The sequence below is a fragment of the Cololabis saira genome, chromosome 23, assembly GCF_033807715.1.
Source record: "Cololabis saira isolate AMF1-May2022 chromosome 23, fColSai1.1, whole genome shotgun sequence".
Classification (NCBI taxonomy): domain Eukaryota; kingdom Metazoa; phylum Chordata; class Actinopteri; order Beloniformes; family Belonidae; genus Cololabis; species Cololabis saira.
The window spans coordinates 25,567,946-25,589,027 of record NC_084609.1 but is presented as its reverse complement, the minus strand read 5'-3'; the positions used below and the strand labels follow the sequence as shown (position 1 = coordinate 25,589,027).

General features: G+C 39.1%; 1 protein-coding gene across 1 annotated transcript in view; it reads right to left on the bottom strand.

Moving 5' to 3' along the window:
• Window positions 1-17,367, bottom strand: part of LOC133423833 (anoctamin-4-like) — a 77,816-nt gene extending 60,449 nt beyond the window's left edge. Inside the window, exons 1-2 of the mRNA XM_061714142.1 lie at window positions 17,058-17,367; window positions 13,206-13,280 (exon numbers count right to left, since the gene is read on the bottom strand). Coding sequence (XP_061570126.1) covers window positions 13,206-13,280; window positions 17,058-17,268 — 286 coding nt within the window. The 5' untranslated portion in view covers window positions 17,269-17,367. The remainder of the gene's footprint in view (window positions 1-13,205; window positions 13,281-17,057) is intronic.
• Window positions 17,368-21,082: the final 3,715 nt, after the last annotated feature.

The window sequence follows — 21,082 nt, the reverse complement described above, 5'->3', positions numbered from 1 at the left end:
AAGAGGTAATGTATCTATTTTTGGCTAAACAATATAATATGACGAAGTTGAAAATCACGTCAAGTTCAACCTGGTTTTATTAGTGAAGTCACTGTCCTGTTTCAGCTAGATAATGCGCCCCAAACTACAAACGCTTTGGTTTTGTTCTACTGCACCTTTTTCCTGTCACGTTTTTTAGAGGGACTTCGTCATAAATTAGTAGTCCAACATAATTACTGACAAAATAAAAAAATACTTTACAACCTGTGAATAACTGAATGTTTTGCAGATCAGCCCTGCACAATTTTACAGTTCTCAGGAAAAATAGTAGAAATATTCTATGCATTTTCTTTGCATTGCATTCTTTCCTCTAGTGCTGTAATTCTATTCAATTGTATCATTATTTTATAAAGCTTCCTCATTGCCAATTACACATTTTTATGATCACTATTATTATTCTGTGTCTGTTGTTGATATTGTCAGTAATTTTAGAATTACCAAAACCCAAGACGAATGTGAAAACATTCTAATTTTGATTCTTATTGAACATAGAACTCTACATTTACATTTGTATCATAACAATTCTGTCTCTTGTTTTATCCCCATAAATCCCCATTGGTCGGACATCCCTCCTCGTCTTTCAGCTCACGCCAGCGAGTGAACGCCGGGCCAATGTTTATTCTTGTCCGGGCATTTAGCTTGTTACTCTCCCGCTTTCTTTTTTTCGCCTCCGATAAAACTTTTATTTTCTTGGGTTTTTTCCGCTGCTTCGGCCATGACACCAGCTTCTGCTGAGCTCTGCGCTCCACGCCCCGCCCAGCTTTCGTCTCGACTACGAATCGGGAAGGAGGGGAAAGTGACGTATGCCGTAAAGCAGTCAAAGCCGTAAAAATTTGTAATTTTTTAATGTGGCAGGGTTCCTACTATTCTCCTCAAAGTTACATAGTGCCAGTGAAGGCGATACAGACCCCTCAGATCATGACAGAGGTGTCATTAAACCTGTTGTAACTTGATGTACCATCACAATGACTCTGGAAATATGATATTAAGGTGGAAAAGTTACATAGTGCTGCTTTAAAGTTGCCAGATGTCTTTCCATCATGTGTAGCACCAGGAAGGATCCAAAAGGAAGTGGCTGTGAGAAGATTGTGATGATCCTGGAGGAAAAGTGTGTACCAGCGCAAAGGTTACTTGAGTCAAAGGCAAGGCAAGTTTATTTGTAATTCAAAGTGCTTACATCAACATTTAAAGTGTCAAAAAAGTGCAAAAGTCAGAAAATGCACAAGTGACCCGTCTCAGGAATTATAACTGCAGAGGAGGAGAACGCTAGAGTAGATGTGTCTGCTTCTTCCTTCCATCTGTTGTTGCAAAAGAAGCAAACAGCCAAAGTTACCTTGTTATTGCAGATCTTCCTGAGAGCGAGCGGCTTTTATGGTAAAATAACGAGCATGTTATCCGTGTTCTAACCCGTAACACCTACAGTAACCCTCATCTTCTATTCATGTTTTAGTCAGGAACAACGGACACAAGGATGTATTTTTCCAGTCGCAGACAGATAGAGAAAAGGGATGGACAGCATCAAAAGCAGAAGAGCAGAGAGGAGCAATATGTACGATCCAAAATCAGCTGGGACGGGTACCAGCCCCCAGTGACCCTTAGATTAATGTGCTATGCAGTTAAAGTGGGGTTTTTGACATTGGTTCTTTAATATGTCTTTTGGGATCATGTTCTGTATCTGAGAAGCGCTTTACAAATGAAACAATTGAACTGAATGGAGTATATCTAGATCCACGCTAACGACAGTAATGAACAGATAATGTTTTCTGGCCCATTCGGGTCTAGTCCGGGGTTTGGGTCCAGGATTAGCGATTCTGCATGTCATTTTGGATATATTCCAGTTGTCATGAGCCAGAACTTACGTTCCTGTTTTGGCTTGTTTCAGCTTCGTTTATTATTTGGTTAATATTGCCTTGAATATTTATTCTCAGAAGTTTCCTTTATTGAGCGCCAGATAAAAGTCTTTCTTTGGATGTGTTCAGTTGTCCTCCTCGCCTGCTTCCTGACATGTTTGTCTCTTTATCCTTATTGATGACCTACCTTAATGGTAATGTCAGTTTTTAAAAGCTGTTTTATTTCACATCAACCTGTTTCTAATATTCCAAATAATGATGAAGATGTTGTGATAAGTATGTTCTCGCTCATGCTGAATAAGCCCAAAACATAGAACTCAAATCCAACTGTGGAATGATGAAAAACTTTAAAATGAGATGAGTGAGCCTGAGAGGAGCTTAAAGGGAAAGTTTCGTTTTTTACAACCTGGACCTTATTTCTGGCATTTTTTATGGTCGTATACTCACCCAGAAAAGTTTGGTGTCATTTGGAGTCCTTCGGAAGATATTAGGAGTTTTGTGCGAGCCGCTTCTCCATATAACGGTAGCGAATAGGGGCACAGCGGGACACAGACGATGCAGCGTCTAAATAACACATGATTGCCGCGAAAATCGTTCATTTCTTTTGCCCACTCTTGCTACATCTTAGTCCCCCGGTTTTTATTCAGTTAAACACATAATAACTCACTAACAACAAGGAAATCAGTTTGTAAACAAGACCTCTGACCTGCATGACGTCATCTCTGCGCGCATCCCAGACACAGCTCTGTGTACAGCTGGAGTTCGCTACTGTTAGTTTACTGATAGTTATTTGAAACATGTCTGAATATTTGTCAAATTCTGAGGTTGTGGACGACGACTTTGAATATGATGGACGTCCTTACCGTTTTCTAGTCTAAATTACCGTTTTAAGTCTAGCTGTACCTGTCCAGGATGCGCGCACAGAGATGACGTCATGCAGGTCAGAGGTCTTGTTTACAAACTGATTTCCTTGTCGTTAGTGAGTTATTATGTGTTTAACTGAATAAAAATCTGGGGACTAAGATGTACTGTAGCAAGAGTGGGCAAAAGAAATTAACGAGTTTCGCGGCAATCATGTGTTATTTAGACGCTGCATCGTCTGTGTCCCGCTGTGCCCCGCTCACTACCATTATATGGAGAAGCGGCTCGCACAAAACTCCTAATATCTTCCGAAGGACTCCAAATGACACCAAACTTTTCTGGGTGAGTATACGACCATAATAAATGCCAGAAATAAGGTCCAGGTTGTAAAAAACGAAACTTTCCCTTTAATATACTTCACATCATTCAGGGACAACTGAAAACTGACCAGCGGTGCTTCTAAACAACGTTCCAGCTATAAAACAAACTGAACACACATATTTCCTGGCTGACCGAAGCCCATGGCCCAGCAGATTTGGAGGCACGTCAGCAATGAACAAACACTTCCCAATCAATAGCAGAGGTAGTTTGTCTGGGAGCCTGATCCTCAGAGTTCACCTCTCACACCGCACCGTCAGGAGGATAAATCCTGAGGAGGAGGGACTGCAAATCACCACAACTACCTCCCATCGTCTCACAGCTGTAGATACTCCTTCTCAAGGGGGGGCTCCTGCACAAATGCTGTCTTAAGGACCAAATATTGTGCCAAAGCAGTTCAGTGAAACACCCTTACTTTCATACAATATGGCAAAAATAAAGGAAGAAAAAAAAGAAAAAGACTTGCAGCTACATTTTCCAAGGTTGTTGTTTTATTTGACAAGCTTTTTATTGATGGTTGTTGTGTCCTTGAGCTGTGCACATGTAGTTTATGTTTACAGACTAAACACACTGTCATTGCTAACAGAAGAAAATATGAAGAAGATTATTTTATTTTAGTTTTTTATTTACTTAGTCGTTGTTTTTTTAATTTTTAATTTATGTTATTTGTGAATTTATTTTATGGGAAAAAGGGGCAGATTAGATAAGATTCTTCTTCTTTCTGCTCCCGTTTCATCACAATTTATGAACATTTGTGTTTGTATTTCTATTGAATTGTTTTATTTTTTGAATGAAATAAAGAATAAAATGAAAATGAAATGAAAATGAAGAAGAAGAAATACAGTATGAAAGAGACCCAAATTAATTGAATCTTGTTAAAATGTTAGTTTCAGTCTGATCCACCACACATTGTGGAGCCAAGAAAAAAAGCTTGTGGAGGAGAAGTCAAAGGCCGAAGGTGATGAGCGCTGGGTCTGAAGTCGCCCTTATCCAGTTATTCCATCAGCGTTTGTACCACGTTCTGGGACACTCTTCCAAATCAGGGGTCAATCGTTCCTTGGCATGGTGAAGCCCGTTTATTGTGGGTCCAACTTAGCTGCTTTCCCACTACTTGGCCCGGCTAGGCTGCAAATCAGATGTAGACATATGATTCCAGCTGAATGAGACTGAGCAAAAATGATTGTTTCTCTCCAAACTAATGAGTGAAGCAGCATCTCACTTTCCCCTGAGCTGTATAGCTGCAGGTCACGACCTCACACAAGATTACAAGGTTACACACTCACAAAACAAAAACGCAACCTTCCAGTTCCCCGTTATTTTAATAGACTCCCCAAGTAACACCAAATTGTACAACAATATTGCATGCTGCACATACTGCAGGCTGCACAAAAGTGCTTTATATGAGATCCATTTATGAGTGAGCAAGTGTGTGTGTGTGTGCGTGCGTGCGTGCGTGCGTGCGTGCGTGCGTGCGTGCGTGCGTGCGTGCGTGCGTGCGTGCGTGCGTGCGTGCGTGCGTGCGTGCGTGCGTGCGTGCGTGCGTGTGTGTGTGTGCGTGTGTGTGTGTGTGTGTACAGTACAGTGTGGATTCATTGGGAAATCTGAAGTGGAGGTTTCAAACGTAATAGGTTTCCAGTCATGCGAGAAATAAAGTGTACCTGGTTTCACTTCAAAGGCTTTACATATCAGGACATAATAAAAAATGCCAGGTGGTCGTCATTACATGTTAAAATTAGGTCATTTTAACCTCAGTTGAACAAGAATGTGTGATACATTACACCGTATCAATATTTAAGAAAATCCACATCGGGTTGAAACGTAAAAAACGAACAGGAACATTCTTACAGGAACTTCTAATCCAAATCCACTTATAACAGCTATTAATAAGGTGGATTGTAAACCAGACTGTTTTTATCAATTAGCGTGTCTTGAAAATGTCTGTCACATAATTTTTGAACAGTGATAGAAAGTCTAGACTGATACTGAAATATAATCAATACCCAATGAAACATTAGTGAGAGGGAATTCATCAAATTCAACAAAAATGTTTTCCAAAAGTTGAAATATTATCACTGGTGGGATGAGTCAGTAATGAAGAGAAAGAGAAGGGAACTTAATGAGAATAGGAGGGGAAATGGAGAATTTTCAGATCAACATTAGTTGTTATTCGTGATTTATTCAATGTCTCCAAGGGACCGGGACCAGTCCTGCAGCTGCAAAACTAGCCTAAATCACCCCCTGTCACCATCCCTGATATTTGGTTTACATTTCTACTTAAGTAGGTTTTTTTTTTTTAAGTGAAGCTTTGAATTATGGACAAAGCAGAAGTCTCGTGGTTTGCTGCACTGCCAGGCACAAGTAATTCAAAACGAGGCCTATTTATTCAACCCTCTTTTAATGGTTCCATCACAAACGCTAATGTTTGATCAACTAAGGCCTACAGAGCCTGAGATGTATAGCAGCCAGGTTTTTAGGCAGTTTCTCTGATTTACAGTCTGACCTTGATGTGAACTTGCTGTGAAGTCCACTTCTGGAAAGATGACCAGTTAATCAATGTATTTGATCAGCAGCATCTCCTCCAGATGTATCATTCTAAATAAACGCCTGATTAATTGATCAGGTGATTAATGTTGTTGAAATAGGCTACCCCTTGGAAAAGCTGAAATCATAAGGTTTTATTACTTCTCTTTCAGTCTCTTTTGTTTGCATCTGTGGTTTTTGATAAATAATTTAATTACATAATTCAAGATCTGACAAGTAGCAGATTACTTCTTTTTTCATTATTATGTTCTGATTTATAAAATTGTTGGAGTATGTGTACGGAAGAGTATTAGGGCCATGCAAGAGAAAAAATATTTGAGAGGGGAAGATTTTTTTTTTATTGTGCACTTCAAGAAAAAAGTCAAAATGTCGAGAAAAAAGTTGAAATGTTGAGATTAATGTTGAAATACAATTTCGAGAAAAAAGTCGAAATGTCGAGAATAATGTTGAAATACAATTTCGAGAAAAGTCGAAATGTCTTTTTCTCAACATTTCAACTTTATTCACGAAATTTTGACTTTTTTCTCAACAATTTGACTTTTTTCTCGAAACTGAACTTCAACATTAATCTCACATTTCGACTTTTTTCTCGAAGTGCATAATAAAAAAAAAATCTACCTCCTCTAAGCCGATTCCGAAGTACAGTTTTACCAGTTCATCTATAGGCCTACGAGGCATTTTGTAAAGACAGTCACGTTCGCTGTTTTTCTATAGTCTCAGGTTGACTTTATTCTCGAAATTTTGCCTTTTTTTCTCAACATTTCAACTTTATTCTCGACATTTTTACTTTTTTCTCAACATTTCAACTTTTTTTCTCTAAATTGTACTTCAATATTAATCTCGACCTTTTGACTTTTTTGTCGACATTTCGACTTTTTTCTCGATATTTCGACTTTTTTCTCGAAGTGCATCATGAAAAAAAAATCTTCCTCCTCTAAAATATTATTTTTATTTTTCTCCTGCCTGGCCCTAATACTCTTCCGTAGATGTGTCAAACATCACTGGAGTCAACTCTGACTGTAACGTACAGGGACTATGACGTATAATAAAGTGGTCATTAACTCAACGTGGATCTGTTTTAAATTTTTTTTTTTTTAATATAACTTCAAAGACTGTTTATAGCTGCTGATCCTCAACTTCCCATAAAGGTCACCTGAGACGGGGGAATTGGGTGGTGCTGTAATCTACACCTGGCATGTGTCTGAATGACCTCCAAGACTAACAATATGCTGACATGGCATTATCTATGTGGAAGTCATCAGAAAAAAAAATGCCCCTCTGGCTCTCCGAGGAGAGCGAGGCCCAGATATGTGAGCCCTTCCCCTTCCTGATGTCCCATGAGGTAAAATAAAGTGAAATAAAAATGCAGGAGCAGGTGCAGGTGCAGGTATCTAGGCCACACGCTGAGCTCTGCACGAAGAGCTCTGAGCTGAGAGCCCACAGAGGACCAGCGGAAGTCCGTTTGACGGCTGGAGACGTACATAGTAGGATTACAGAGATAAACACATCCCCGATCCCCGATCGGGATGCAATGTCCGATATCGATCAAGTCTGAAACAAGGTGATCGGGCCCGATTACCGATCACGTGATCGTACGGGGACACCCCTAGTCATCAGCACAAAGACCTAGTTTGTGAGACAGAACGACATGGCGATGAGATACCAGTGTGGGCAGGTTAAAAATAAGTGTGGTCCTGATGTGTGTAAAGCTGGGCATACCTGTACACTGTGCAATATTTTAAATTGTTTAATTCAGCCCCATCTCAAACTGCACGACTACTGTACATCGCTGAGTTCAAAAGTTCACAGCCCACGATTTATGTTCTCACACTGTACGACCCGATGCTCTGAAGCGACCCGTCTGCTCACACTATACGTTCATAATAGTCACGTCGGACTTCTCTGTACTGAAACTGCAACATCAAAAAAAAGTAGAAGAGGAGCAACCCCCAAGTGAGAGACACCAAAGACGCTCAGCAAGAACAAACGCGCTGTCTTGGCAATTTGTGCCATTCTGTGTTGCGATAAATCAAAAAAGATAAGAAGACATTGTGTTTGGACAAGGAATTGCCTGGGCAGACGTGGGAAGTACAGTCTTTCTTTTTCTGCTATTAAAACATGATTTGTAATGTGAATTTGCAACACTTTAAACTACAAATAATAGTTTTTGACGCTATATCAGAGATTGCGCAAGCTCTCTGCGAAAGGATGAGTCCAATCGGGTCGTAGCTGCTTCAACTGTGCGATTCCTTCACGAGGGGCGACCAGGATTTTAAACACGTTTGATTTTCTTGAGAGCACACGATTCGTGTTCGGGAGCTCGTTATGAGGTGTTAATCTCTCATCATTACCCCACGTTTACTGCACAAAGCACGATGGGATGATGATATGTGTATGCCCGGTTTAAGGTGATCAGCAGATTGAAATCACACCAGTAGGGCAGAATCTGGTTTATGCCTCTTTTCAATTCAATTCAATTCAATTTTATTTAAATAGCATCTATTACAACAGAAGTTGTCTCTAGGCGCTTTCCAGAGACCCAGAACATAAACCCCCGAGCAGTTATTACATAAACAATGGCAGGTAAAAACTCCCCTATGGGAGAAAAACCTTAAGCCAAAAAGTGGCTAGAAAAACTCTCCTTTAGGAGGGAAGAACTGAATGAACTTTCACACTGAATGAAACATGTCCAGCTCCCACTGCCAGTCTCAGTCACTGACTGTCAAATGAAGAGAAAATGCTCATCATTTCTCAGTTGGCAGGTGGAAGGCTCACAGTTTGTGTGCAGTGTTTACGTGGACACAAAGAGGAAGCATCGGTAGTGTGCACTCGACAAAGTGACGGACTGGCTGTATGACATGAGCAACTGAAATAATGATACTGAAAATGCTTAAAAAAACACTGAAAGTAATAATGACAATAATAAGAAATAATTTTAAAAAATACAAATAAGATCCAGAAATGTCCACAGACCATAGCTCCCTGATTTAAATAGTAGAGTGAAATCTTTGCTAGGAAACAGTTATTCCTTAAAAATATACACATTATGTTGCTATCAAACCATAGCAGTTGTGCAGAATGCATCAATAAACCAGAAAGATTGTTCTTTGGTCACATCATCTACAGTACGTGTGCCACGACAGAAACAAGGTCATGTGACAAATGCCATGGGATCTGTAGGCAGAGGATGCGAGTCACCTTGGCCAAGCGGCAGAAAAATCTTCCTTATTAGAGTTATAAAACAACAAACATGTTTGTTTTAACCTTTCAAGTCTATATCCACCTCCGTTGCATCTCGACAAACAACACACAGGTGTTGCAGGATGGAAAGGCACAGCTCAGAGAGCTCCTGCTGTGGTGTCTTGTGCACTTCTAAAAGACGGAGTTATTTATCAGTCTCCTACCTTTTGCATTTATTTAAGTGTTGTTTTTTTGTTGCTATGACAACAGCCTGTAGACCAAGGCTACCAGTTAGCAGCAGTGACACAAACAGCAGTAAAGTCACTTTTAAAAAGAGGCCTCAGCATTCTTCCCATCAATCAACGGTGCATGACCTCCGGAAAGGATTGTGCTGACGTATTTTTATTTGCATTGCAGAAAGTGGCTGCCGCGAGACAATCGCAAAGTAATTCTTGATTTTATTTATTTAATTAGGGCCCGAGCACTTACAGTGCGAAGGCCCTATTGTATCTGTAGGAATTTTTTATTTATTCTTTCTTCTGACGAAAGGAGGGCCTTTTTGCCCCCCTAAACGTGCCCCAAAAGTCATCAAATTTTGCACGCAAGTCAGGCCTGACGAAAAATGTGATATTTAATGGTTTGCATTAATGGGCGTGGCCTAATGGCTCAACAGCGCCCCCTAGAAAACTTTGTGCCTCAAGCCCCACAATACGGTTTGACGTACATGCACGAAAATCAGCATTCCTTCGGCAGCCATTCCTTCGGCAGTTAATACGGCCTGAACCGTAACGTGCACCCAGGTGTGTTATACATTAAAATATGCGTCTCCATCCTGCGACTACGCGCATTACTTTTCTCTTTCAAAAGCGTTACCGTGGCGACGCTAGACGCCAAAAAGGGTGCCCCCCCTTCATCTGATTGGTCCATATTTGATAGTTCCCCAAAAGTCACCAAATTTTGCATGCAAGCCAGGCCTGGGGATAAATTTGATATTCCATGGTTTGCATTAATGGGCGTGGAAAAATGGCTCAACAGCGCCCTCTAGAAAACTTTTCTCTGCCATTCTGCTATAAGTTTTGAATGGTTTCACATAGGAAGTCGTGGGTGGTTTCATTTCTGATATGCTTATGGGGGACGGTGGCCTTGAGTGCGAGGGCCCGTTCATCGCTGCTTGCAGCTTTAATTCTGATTTGCTGTTCTCTCTGTCTGATTCATTATGTATCCTGTTCAGCTGCCACAGCTCGCAGTCAGAGTTGTTCTTTCTTTCATCTCCTCCCACTCACTTAGATGGAGCACCAGTGGCTGAGTTTCACTGAATACAATAGATGTGTTATGTGTTATGGCCACGGGGACAAAGGAGTTCTTGAGCAGTCTGGTGTACTGGCTGCTGTGTGTTGTTTATGTCGATGTAATTGATCGAGGGTCATGCTCTGGGTCTCTGGAAAGATCCTAGAGACAAGTTCTGTTGTAATAGACGCTATAGAAATAAAATTGAATTGAATTGAATGTGAAGCAATATCCTACACATTAGGGCTGCACGATTCTGGACAAAATGAGAATCACGATTTTTTTTGCTTAGAATTGAGATCACGATTCTCTCACGATTTTTTTCCAATATAAAATGTATTGCACTTATTACTTTAACTTTGCAACAGCTGAACAAAAATATAATAACAATAAACATATCTTGTCTTCTTTACACAAACCTTTGAATAATTTAAACAATAATAACAATTTTGAACAATATTTGTTCCTCCCTGAGTTGAACACCCTTTCAGAAAGGGGACTTGTAACAGATCCTGTAGTTCTGAGGCAACAAATTATTCCTCTGGCTGGGATGAACCCCCCATTGCCTTTTGCTGCTATTAAGAAGCTGCCGATACAAAAGGTAAACGTTAAAAAAAATATGATGGTGCCTGATAAAAGACTGGCATCAACTTTGTAACAGCTGACATTGAACATAAAAACAATAAACATCCAAAAAAAAAAAAAAAAAGAAAATTTAAATCGTCGTCATTTGGAAATGAGATTGCGTTCAAGCATGAATCGAGATCGCGATTTTTTAACGATTAATCGTGCAGCCCTACTACACATAAATAACAAGTCTTCATTGAGTCATCTTGTCTATTGCTGTATGCCTGAAACCACCAAGCTGCTGGCAGGTAGAAGGCTCATTAGATGTCTCAACAAGCTGTTAAAACTAATAATAAGGTGAACTGAAATCATGACAATTATAATATTGCATACCGGTATAAAAACAACTTCATGTTAGAGGATTTCTCAAAACAGTCACCGTCTGACTTAGTGTCATTAGGTTCTATTTGAAAGTTTTGCTCCAGCTGATTTATTTGCTCGGATATTGTAGAGGTGTGATTGGATTTTGTAGCTTTTATAGGTTGGGAGTCCATTGATAGTGTCGGTCATGTTCCCACATGATGGAGAGTTGCTCCACCTCTCATTTTTATAAGGAAAGAAAAGCGGCACGGGTCCAAACTGCTGAGTCTGCCGATAAAAAAATTATCTCAGATGCCAATATATTACACGTATTAAAGACAAAAACAGAGTTTTTGTTTCGGTCAAGTCGGTGTAAGGTCCTGGTGAGGATTCAACGTGGTTTATTTGATTGTTTTTCATGTCATCCACCAGTAAAGCCCTGCCAGAGGCTGATGATTAGTTCTGAGTGCGCAAGACTATAATCGATCAGAACTTTTGAGAACCTACATTGATGCTGACTTGTTCTTTCTTTGAAAACAAAGGCCAGGGCTTTTAAATCACAGGCAGCACTCTAACTCTTTTTGATGTTGGAGACTAAGACTATAGATCTTTCCTTTTGTAAACCCAGCAGCACGAGTCTCAGAGGACCAACGCCTTCCACTGTACTTTACATTAGCCTTTTTTTTTTTAATTTAGCATAGAGAGGAGAAGAGCAGACCACAGCGCAGCCTGTGCTGAGCCTGAGCTGAACTCTGTGCGGTCCCATCCCTTAGTGTGCAACCTTTCCCATCCCACAACTCACAAATGTACAGTGAAAAAGAAAAAAATACAATAAATAAAGCAGCAGCTGAATGCAGGAAAAAATATTTTAAATAGCTTCGTCATCTGGAGACTGTTTCCAACCAGCAAACCCCCAAAAGTATTTATTTTTTATTTTGTTGAAGCAGCAACATTATTACAGCTCTGTTGACAGTGAGACAGCATGCAGCACATCTCAACGCTGCAAGCCCCGAACGAAACTCAAGCATCATCTCTCTCATCATTTACACCAGCGTCTCTCCTATTGCAACATGACAGCTGAGGAAAAACAGAAACGTGTGCAGAAATGTGCATCATATTCTTGCAACACTGTTGAAAGCTTAAAGAACAGAAATCCTTTAATATTGTTTGAATGCATGTTTCCTTGTAATTATAATACCAGCAGAGCAACATGGCTTTATCGACTGTGGCTTAGGGACATGCATGTTTTTATGAAAACCCTTGACCTTGATCGGGTATCCTCTCCTTGGAAGAAGAGCTAATTTGGAGAACTTCTTCATTGGCTTCAGTTGTCCCAGAGGTTGTGCTAATGTCCGTCTAATTTTACAACTGTGAATTGTGTCCAAATCAGTACAACATTACACTGCTTAAGTACTAGTGGTGGGGGGAAAAAAATCAATATTGCAATATATTGTTGCGCTCTCTGTCGCAATAAATAATCGATAAACTGACGGCAAATATCGATATTTTATTACAAAACACATAATGGATTTACGTGGTTGTCACCACACTATTGTTCATGCACTTCAATTTGTCCAGCTGTACAGTGTTTACATTTACAAACCTAGGAGGCAGTGAGGTACTATGAAAATGCACTTTCTTTGTACATTGTATGAATTTTTGGCATTGAATAAATGCATATCTACAGATGTTTTCCTTTTTATGGGTATTTTTTGTTTTTCAGTCACATATATCGTGATATATATCGATGGAATTTCTTACAATATATTTAATATCGTGGATATCGTAGATATCGTGATATTATCGTTATCGTGGGCCACATATCGCCACAGTATTGAATCGTGAGTTACCCGTATCGTCCCATCCCTATTAATTACCTAACTTTACCTTCCCCAAAGTACCTTCAGTACTTCTTTCAGCTGACTTTAATGCATTTGAGTTTCTGTCCTTGTGCTGGCAGGCCAATCAACATATTTCCATTCATGTTTAAAACTATCGAATCTCTGAACAACTAGCAGAATGTCTGTGAATACCACCATCATACAGGGATTCCATTCTCTTTAAGTGTACAATTACCCAGACAGCGAAAAATGCAGAGCATCTTTTCCTCCGATCAGGACCAGCTCGGGGTCTCAGACTTACCAATCGTGATCTGACTGACGCAGCTGTAGAAGGTTCCTGAAGAAACATTGTGACTACTGCTGCTGGCTTCACGGTCTAAAAGAGGAGCAAAGACACATAAATAAACACACAGCACTTTTTATCCAGAGCAACTAACTGTGCAGTGAAGGTATTGATTTTTTAGCACAGATAAACATGAGTTCGCTTTATGGCCACTGCAGTGTAATGTAAAAGTTTCTCCAGGTACAGGGTATGGGATGATGGTATGGACTTTGCAGTTAAAATAGTCCAATATGCCTCTGAGCGTAGAGGAGTTTCAGGAGGCTGGAGAAATCCCCTGACCTTGCAACCCTGCAGGAATGAACCCCCCCCCCCATCCTGCAATGATCATGTCTCGAGGAGATCACTATCTGAGGAGTTGCCCTACTAAAATCTGAGTCTGGCACTTTCAGAGCTTCAGTTCCCTAATCTCCAAACAAGGACTGGAATCATTCCCAGTATTAAAAGGCTGTAAATGACAAAGATAACAGTAATGAGTCAAGGAAACATTTCCCAAATCTGTCAATCAAGTTAAACAGTGCAGGAGTTGCACAGCGACAAGCATGGATTTAGAGTATTTTCTAACCACTTGACAAATATAAGTCAAACATTTACTTTCCCTTACACTTTGTTTTGGTATCACCAACTTTACATGGGACATGTCTAAGACAAAATACCACAAGAAGAAAAGCAGCCTTTTCTGTTCACCACACATCAGCTGATTTAAAGAGGTGGAGTCATCTTAAAGGAGCATGAGGCAGGATTGAGGCAGGATTTATGAAAAAAATGTGTATACGTTTTAAGTTTTCTAGTAATAATGTCAGATAAAGCGTGCCAAACCAAAAAGAATGAGCCCTCTAGTGTATCTCTCCGTTGCCTTGAACAGGCTGTGTGCTGCAAAATGTGCTGCAATTGTGACCGGAATTTCCCGCGCTGTCCTGCGGATGTGACGTCACATGACGCTGCATGCACGTTCTCCCCGTTCTCCCGTGCCGGCTTCGCTGTTGGCTGCAGTACCCCCAACGGCCGTCGTGGCGAAGGGTGGCGCTAATGAGTCTCATTTCTTAAAAGGAGCCTCATGCTCCTTTAACTTTGCTTTACTCAACTTTATCCCGTCTTCCTGTGGGTATGAATCTATTAAAATCAGTGTTACAGCTCCGTACTAATCACTTCAGACCACGTGCAGCAAGATGTGAAACTGGGTGGAGATTCACATGGAGAAGTCGCATACGTCCGGCCTGATCTGGATTGTTGATGTCGCAGTACCCTGAGAATCCTGAACTGCTCCCAGAATGACTTATTTTCAGTCTGACGTGGGCCGAAACAAGCTAACAAGCTTCTGCTGTGTCCATTTTTTAATTGAAGGTCACTTCAGACATCCAAACATTTGCCTTCAAGCAGCTTTAGTTTTTTTGATCATATGTCCACTTTAAGGCACTATTATTCTATTGATAATTATACAAGGAACATAGCTGCTACCTTTCTGCTATCAGGCACCGTTACTATGGAACAAACCTCCAATCTGGGTTAAGGAGGCTGACACCACCTCCACCTTTAAAAATAAACTTAAAACATTTTTGTTTAGTAAAGCCTATAATTCGTGTTAGTAAACCTCTAGTTAGTGTTTAGTAAACCTCTAGTTAGAAGACTATAATAGTTAGTCTCAAACCAGCTTGGTGGTAGATATGCTGCTATAGGCCTACGCTGCAGGGGACGCTGACATGATCCACTGAGCGGTGCCCATCACCCCTCCTCCTCTTTCCTTTATCAGTTATTAATTATAAGTATCTCATAACCAGCGTTGTTCTCCATTGTTCTTGTACTTTGTTGTGCTGCTCTGCCCTCCTCTTTTTCTCTTCTGTGCATGTTTGCAGGCCAGAGCTTCAGGAGATGCATGCTGTTCTCTCTTTTCCTGCTCTGCCCAGCTGCTCCCCCCTTATGATCCAGGTCCTGCTCAAGGTTTCTTCCCTCCTAAAGGGGAGTTTTTTTACCTGCCATTGTTTATGTTATGTTTATGTAATAATTGCTCGGGGGTCATGTTCTGGTCTCTGGAAAGATGCTACAGACAATTTCTTTTGTAATAGACGCTATATAAATACAATAAAATTGAATTGAATTAAATAGCCATTATTAAAAATAATTACATTAAATAATAAATTGTATTTGATTTGTATTTTTTGTTGTTTTTTCAGAAAAAAAACTCAGCAAATACAGTTTATATATTTTATCATGACATTTCTCTTAGTTTCACCTACCTATTTCATTGCAGATGAAATCAAGAATGTTATGACAATTATGGAAATATGATAATACATAAGTCAAATAATCATGATTATGCAATTATGAAATATCAGGTGTATAGGCGCCCACAAAATAAATACATACATAGCTTCAAATAGAACATAATTGGGCTCAAATACAAAAAAAAACTATACTTACAGTATGATATTTATGAGGCAGTGTGTGTTAGTGTGCATAACTTATTTATTAACACAGAAGTTATGATGGTGATGACTTCTTCTGCTTATATGCTTTACTTACAAGGATAAGCAGAATATATGTTAATTATTCTGGCTCAATTAACCTAACAACCTTGAAAGCTAGTCTCCATGTGGAACAGCTATCAAGGGGGATGAAGGTTGGGTCATTAATGCGTCTCAGCTGAGGAACAGATTTTCTCTAGCTCTACTGTCAGACTCTGAATGAACCACTAACACTTCTGCTTGGGACAGAGGTCTGAACACAAATGCCTCTGCTCATTTTGCAATTTAAAGAACTTTTGTACAAATCTTTCATTTTCTTAATCTCTATTCGAACAGTGGCAGACACATTAAGAAAAGAGCAACTGCAGCAGATCTTTGAAAGGGAGTCTTCTTAGCTTGTGCACTTATTCACTCCAATATTCTGAGATAAACTTGATTTATTTCCGAAGTTAATGAAAGTCAGCAAGATGACTCTGAAAACCCCTATCAGGCTCCAAGGGGCTCCCACCTGCATCCATAATTTATAATCAGATGAAAGAAAAACACACACAGCAAAATGTTTACAGAAAAAGCATTTCATGACTGATTATCTCATAAAGGGGCAGATGTAACACGGACCTATAGTATCATTTATTTATAATGCTCAGATATAATATTTATAATGCTCAGGTATATTTATATTTATAATGCTCAGGTATAATATTGCAATTAAGTGCTGTACTATTTTTATAAGGTAATAACAGGTATAATTTTTTGGATAAAGTAAGGCTTGCTGTTATATTTTTTCTTATTTTTATTTTCAAGCAAAATTGAAATAGAAACAAGGGGTAGGACCTCATACGTTTTTTACTTCCTCCTACTCCTTTGCAGGCATGAAAGTTTATTATTTCCCTTTGATTTTGTTTCATGACCGTTTATTTGTATTCTTTTTTTGTTGTTTTGTGTAATTGTTTTTTTTCCTGTATGCTTGAAATAAAGATTTCAATCAATCAATCAATCAATCAATAGTACAAGTTTATGGTGGGACTATGTCTTCTTGAAAAGTGAAAATATATTTTAAAAAAAAAAGAAAAATAAAAGATAAATATCTGCCTTATACACATTCAGATGCACATAACCCAGTCTAATTTGAATGTCAAATTATAGAATGCCCCATGACTTAATGTTGGCAGTTGGCCCCTTGCGTTTGTCCCAAGGACTTCTACACACCAATGCCACGCCTTCACCCTTATTTAATTCACAGTTTATCACTTGATATAACACGATTTCATACAGGTAAACAGGCAAATGTGGTTATTTTGGGCTTGTGTCCAATCTCACATGCTGTGTAACGCATGCAGGGCGTTTGTACCTGCGGATCCGGAGGAGAGGCGCGTGGCGATGGCGCGGCACGGGCTTCCCGGACAAACCCGCACCAGCTCATCCTGACAGTGCGAGCAGATGACCTGGTCGTCGTGGTTTTCTCCCACCTTGCTGCAACCCACGTGCTCCGCCCCAGCCTGGATCTTCATGTTTGTCCGCTGGACCGCTCGTGTGTCGGCTCCTGCCTCGGGATCCCACATGCGCCGCACATATTACGCATGGCTCGCCGTCACAAGCGGTTCACCTGTGACTAAAAAAAAAAAGCAGCCGTCTCTGCTTTTCGCTGCACACTTGGATCTCGGGAAAACGCCTTCACCTCCTGCTCTTCGGCCGCTCATCCTGGCTGAATCGCGTTGGTTTCTCTCGTGCTGGCGCTGCGGGCGTCGTTGCGATCTATAAACCTGAATTATGGTTCCGCGTTAAATCGACCCAGAGCCCACGCCGTACGGTGCGCGTCGCCGCGTATCCCTCCGGCGTAGGCTCTGCGTTGGTGTAGCTCGGAACCATAAATCAGCCTTTACGCGCGACTGCAGGCGTGGCCGCTGCAATCACAGTGACAGGAGCATAAAAACCTCGGGATTACCAGGATAAAGGACTCTCAACACAAACTCCCGATGAAGTAGCCGCCACAGTTTAACAAAGTCTCCCAAGCCACTGAACACTTGATTTAAAGGGGACACATTTGTCTTTGTATTGATAATGAAATGAAATGAAATGAAACAAAATACTAACATAAATCTGTTCAAAAAGAGATACAAAAAATTATTTATGAACAGGTATATGGAAGAGGAAATGGGTTAACGAGGAGTGGGAAAAATTGTATATTATACTTGCTTAAAATATGTTTAGATGTTGATATTTATGTAGTATATATTATATGTTGAGAGGGATAGTTATAATTATGTAATATATGTTATAGATTTATTATGTATGTAGCATATATATATTTATAGGGATATTTATGTAGTTTATATAGTGTATATTTATATAATATTTGTATTTTATATATATTGATATAATATTTATGTAATATTTATATTTTCTATATACTTATATGGATAATTATGTAGTAATAGGCATGTTTACGTAGTATTTATATAGACTATATTTATATGGATATTGTGTAGATATAGTAATAGCAATAATGTAAATTCATAGAGTTATAAAGGGGTAGGAACTAGGAAAAAGTGTATACTTCTTCCTACTCCTTTTTTGATGTGTATATGAAGATGTGTGTGTGTATATATATATATATATATATATATATAGATATACATATATATATATATATTTTATATATATATACATGTTCGAAATAAATTCATTCTTTTTTTTTTCAAAGTTGACACAAATCCACGACCTCTTCAATAAATACATGCTGTGGGAAAAAGTAGCACAGGATTGCACAACAAAGATCCCTTTAAGGGAACTAAGGAATATTTTTCAGGTTTAAATCAATTCAATTTTTTTTAAGGAATTTTTGATTATGTTTAGAAAGAATAATTTACCTCAGTCTTGGGACTCTTCATATGCAGAAACCACCCTAATGGTGGAATTTAAACATGAAAATCGAGTTTGGATGCGTTGGATTTCTTCAAAACATAATGAAATCAGAAAAATAAGATTGTGTATATGGCTTACAAAATTACATAATCATTTGAAAACTTAAAAAAAAACCTTGACCCTCTGGACTCTTGATAACTGAATTCAGGAACATCTGAGGTTGTCCAAGTTGACAAGTTGGGCGTCTAACATCAGGCACGCTTCTGTTTGTCATTCCTGACTCTGTAACTCTAATTAACAAAGTAAAATAATTAACAAATGTGATGCAGCAGAACTTCTCTTCCTGGCTGCCTCTTGCAAGAACAACATATTGCCTTAAGCCTGATTATACTTCTCAGGGCCGTTTGTAGTTTTGTGGGGGCCATGTGCAAGAGGCTGTTCGGGGGCACCATAGTTTGCCAAACTACGATTCCTATTTGATTAGATGATCCATGAATGTCATACAGTACAATCTATGTATGTCTATCTTCAATCTAAAACAAGCAAAACAGTTACTAGTTATATCTGGGGTCACTATGGACAAGAATTGGGGCGAAAAAAGAAAATAAATAATTAAATTAAAAAATATATAAAAAAAAATAAAATATATATGTATATGATACATAAAAATTATACATACAAAATATAATAATAATAATAATAATAATAATAATAATAATAATAATAATAATAATAATAATAATAATAATAATAATAATAATAATAATAATAATAATAATAATAATAATAATAATAATAGCAACAACAGTTAGTATTATTGCAATTATCATCACTATCATTATTATTTAAAAAAAAAAGGGAAGGGTAAATAAATAAACACAAATAGAACAACAGCTTATACGATTCTCCTACATTGTTCCCGGAGGGTGTCATGACCTACCAAACTCTGTCCGATCTGCAGGGTCTGTGCCTACTTGCGGGAGCAAGCTAAAGAGCACTTCTGCATAGTAAACTTCTCTGCTCAGCAGAATTAGTTAGAAGATCCAGCTCTTTGCTGGACTCAGCACTGAGTAAGCTGCATGCACTTATGACAAGATGATTGCATGAAGGTGTCTTTTTAGATGTAGCTTTCTTGTATAAAGGGACTGTTGGGTTGGGAGGAGAAAAAAAAGAAAAAGAATTATAGCACTGGCATGGCAGCACCTGTGTCCAACTGGACTCTCAGCAGTCTGACCAGCACTGATCCAGCTGGACCCTCCTATGTGATTTCTTGCTTGTGTTGCTCTCTTAGATGTAAGTCGTGTTGGATAAAAGCGTTTGCTAAATGACAGTAGTAGTAGTACTCATATCCGTAGAAAGTATACTACAGAGGTGAGTTCCAGGATCAACCCCAGCTTCAATTCAGACCATATTGTTAGGCTCACTCGAGAATAGAAATAGCCAAATGTGACAGGGACCCCAAAAGCAAAGACACTGAGACTGAAGTTGCAAACGAAGGATTTAATGTGTAAACTCAATCCGGGGGAGGTGGACAGAACGATGGAGCGGGGAGACACTGGATTGACTGGAGGGAGCCTGGAACACAAGGAAACAGTTAGGACCAAAAATAGCAGATCTACAAAATCTCACAAACACCAGAGCCTAAACTTTCTGCTGCAGGTACTTGCCACAGTAGTCAACGTCTAAGCGCTGAGCGCTGTCTCTCAGCAGCTTATGAAGGCAGCCGTTGATCATGATGGTGGGGCAGCTGGACTGCTGCTGGACAGCAGACTGTTTCCAGAGGTGTCAAGTAACGAAGTACAAATACTTTGTTACCTTACTTAAGTAGAAATTTTGGTTATCTATACTTCACTGGAGTAATTATTTTTCAGACAACTTTTTACTTTTACTCCTTACATTTTCACGCAATTATCTGTACTTTTTACTCCTTACATTTTAAAAACAGCCTCGTTACTCTATTTCATTTCGGCCTTAACTATCCAGTTAAATTGCTCCATCCGGATAGAGTGAATTTGGTTGTGGTTGTTTCAGATGTTCTTGTCCAGTTTTGTTCTTACATCCGTTCCCTCAGATTCCTGCAACTAAACTTGGATGTACATTCCAATAAAGGTTAGGATAAATGATAACATGCCTCTGAAGTTTGACTTTTTGCACCATTACAATACTTATAGGCAACTAGTCATCATATCTCCTGCTCATTAACACATGTTAATGCTCAATAGTACACATATATGGTTCTTTAATATATTTGCATTATACTAAGATGCATTCATTTTCAATGGCTTTTGTCCTTAATGGCTTTTTTCCCCCTTATATTACTTTTACTTTTATACTTTAGGTAGTTTTGAAACCAGTACTTTTATACTTTTACTTGAGTAAAAAACTTGAGTTGATACTTCAACTTCTACAGGAGTATTTTTAAACTCTAGTATCTATACTTCTACCTGAGTAATGAATGTGAATACTGAAGACACCTCTGACTGTTTCCATTAAAAATGTTACCTAATCCTG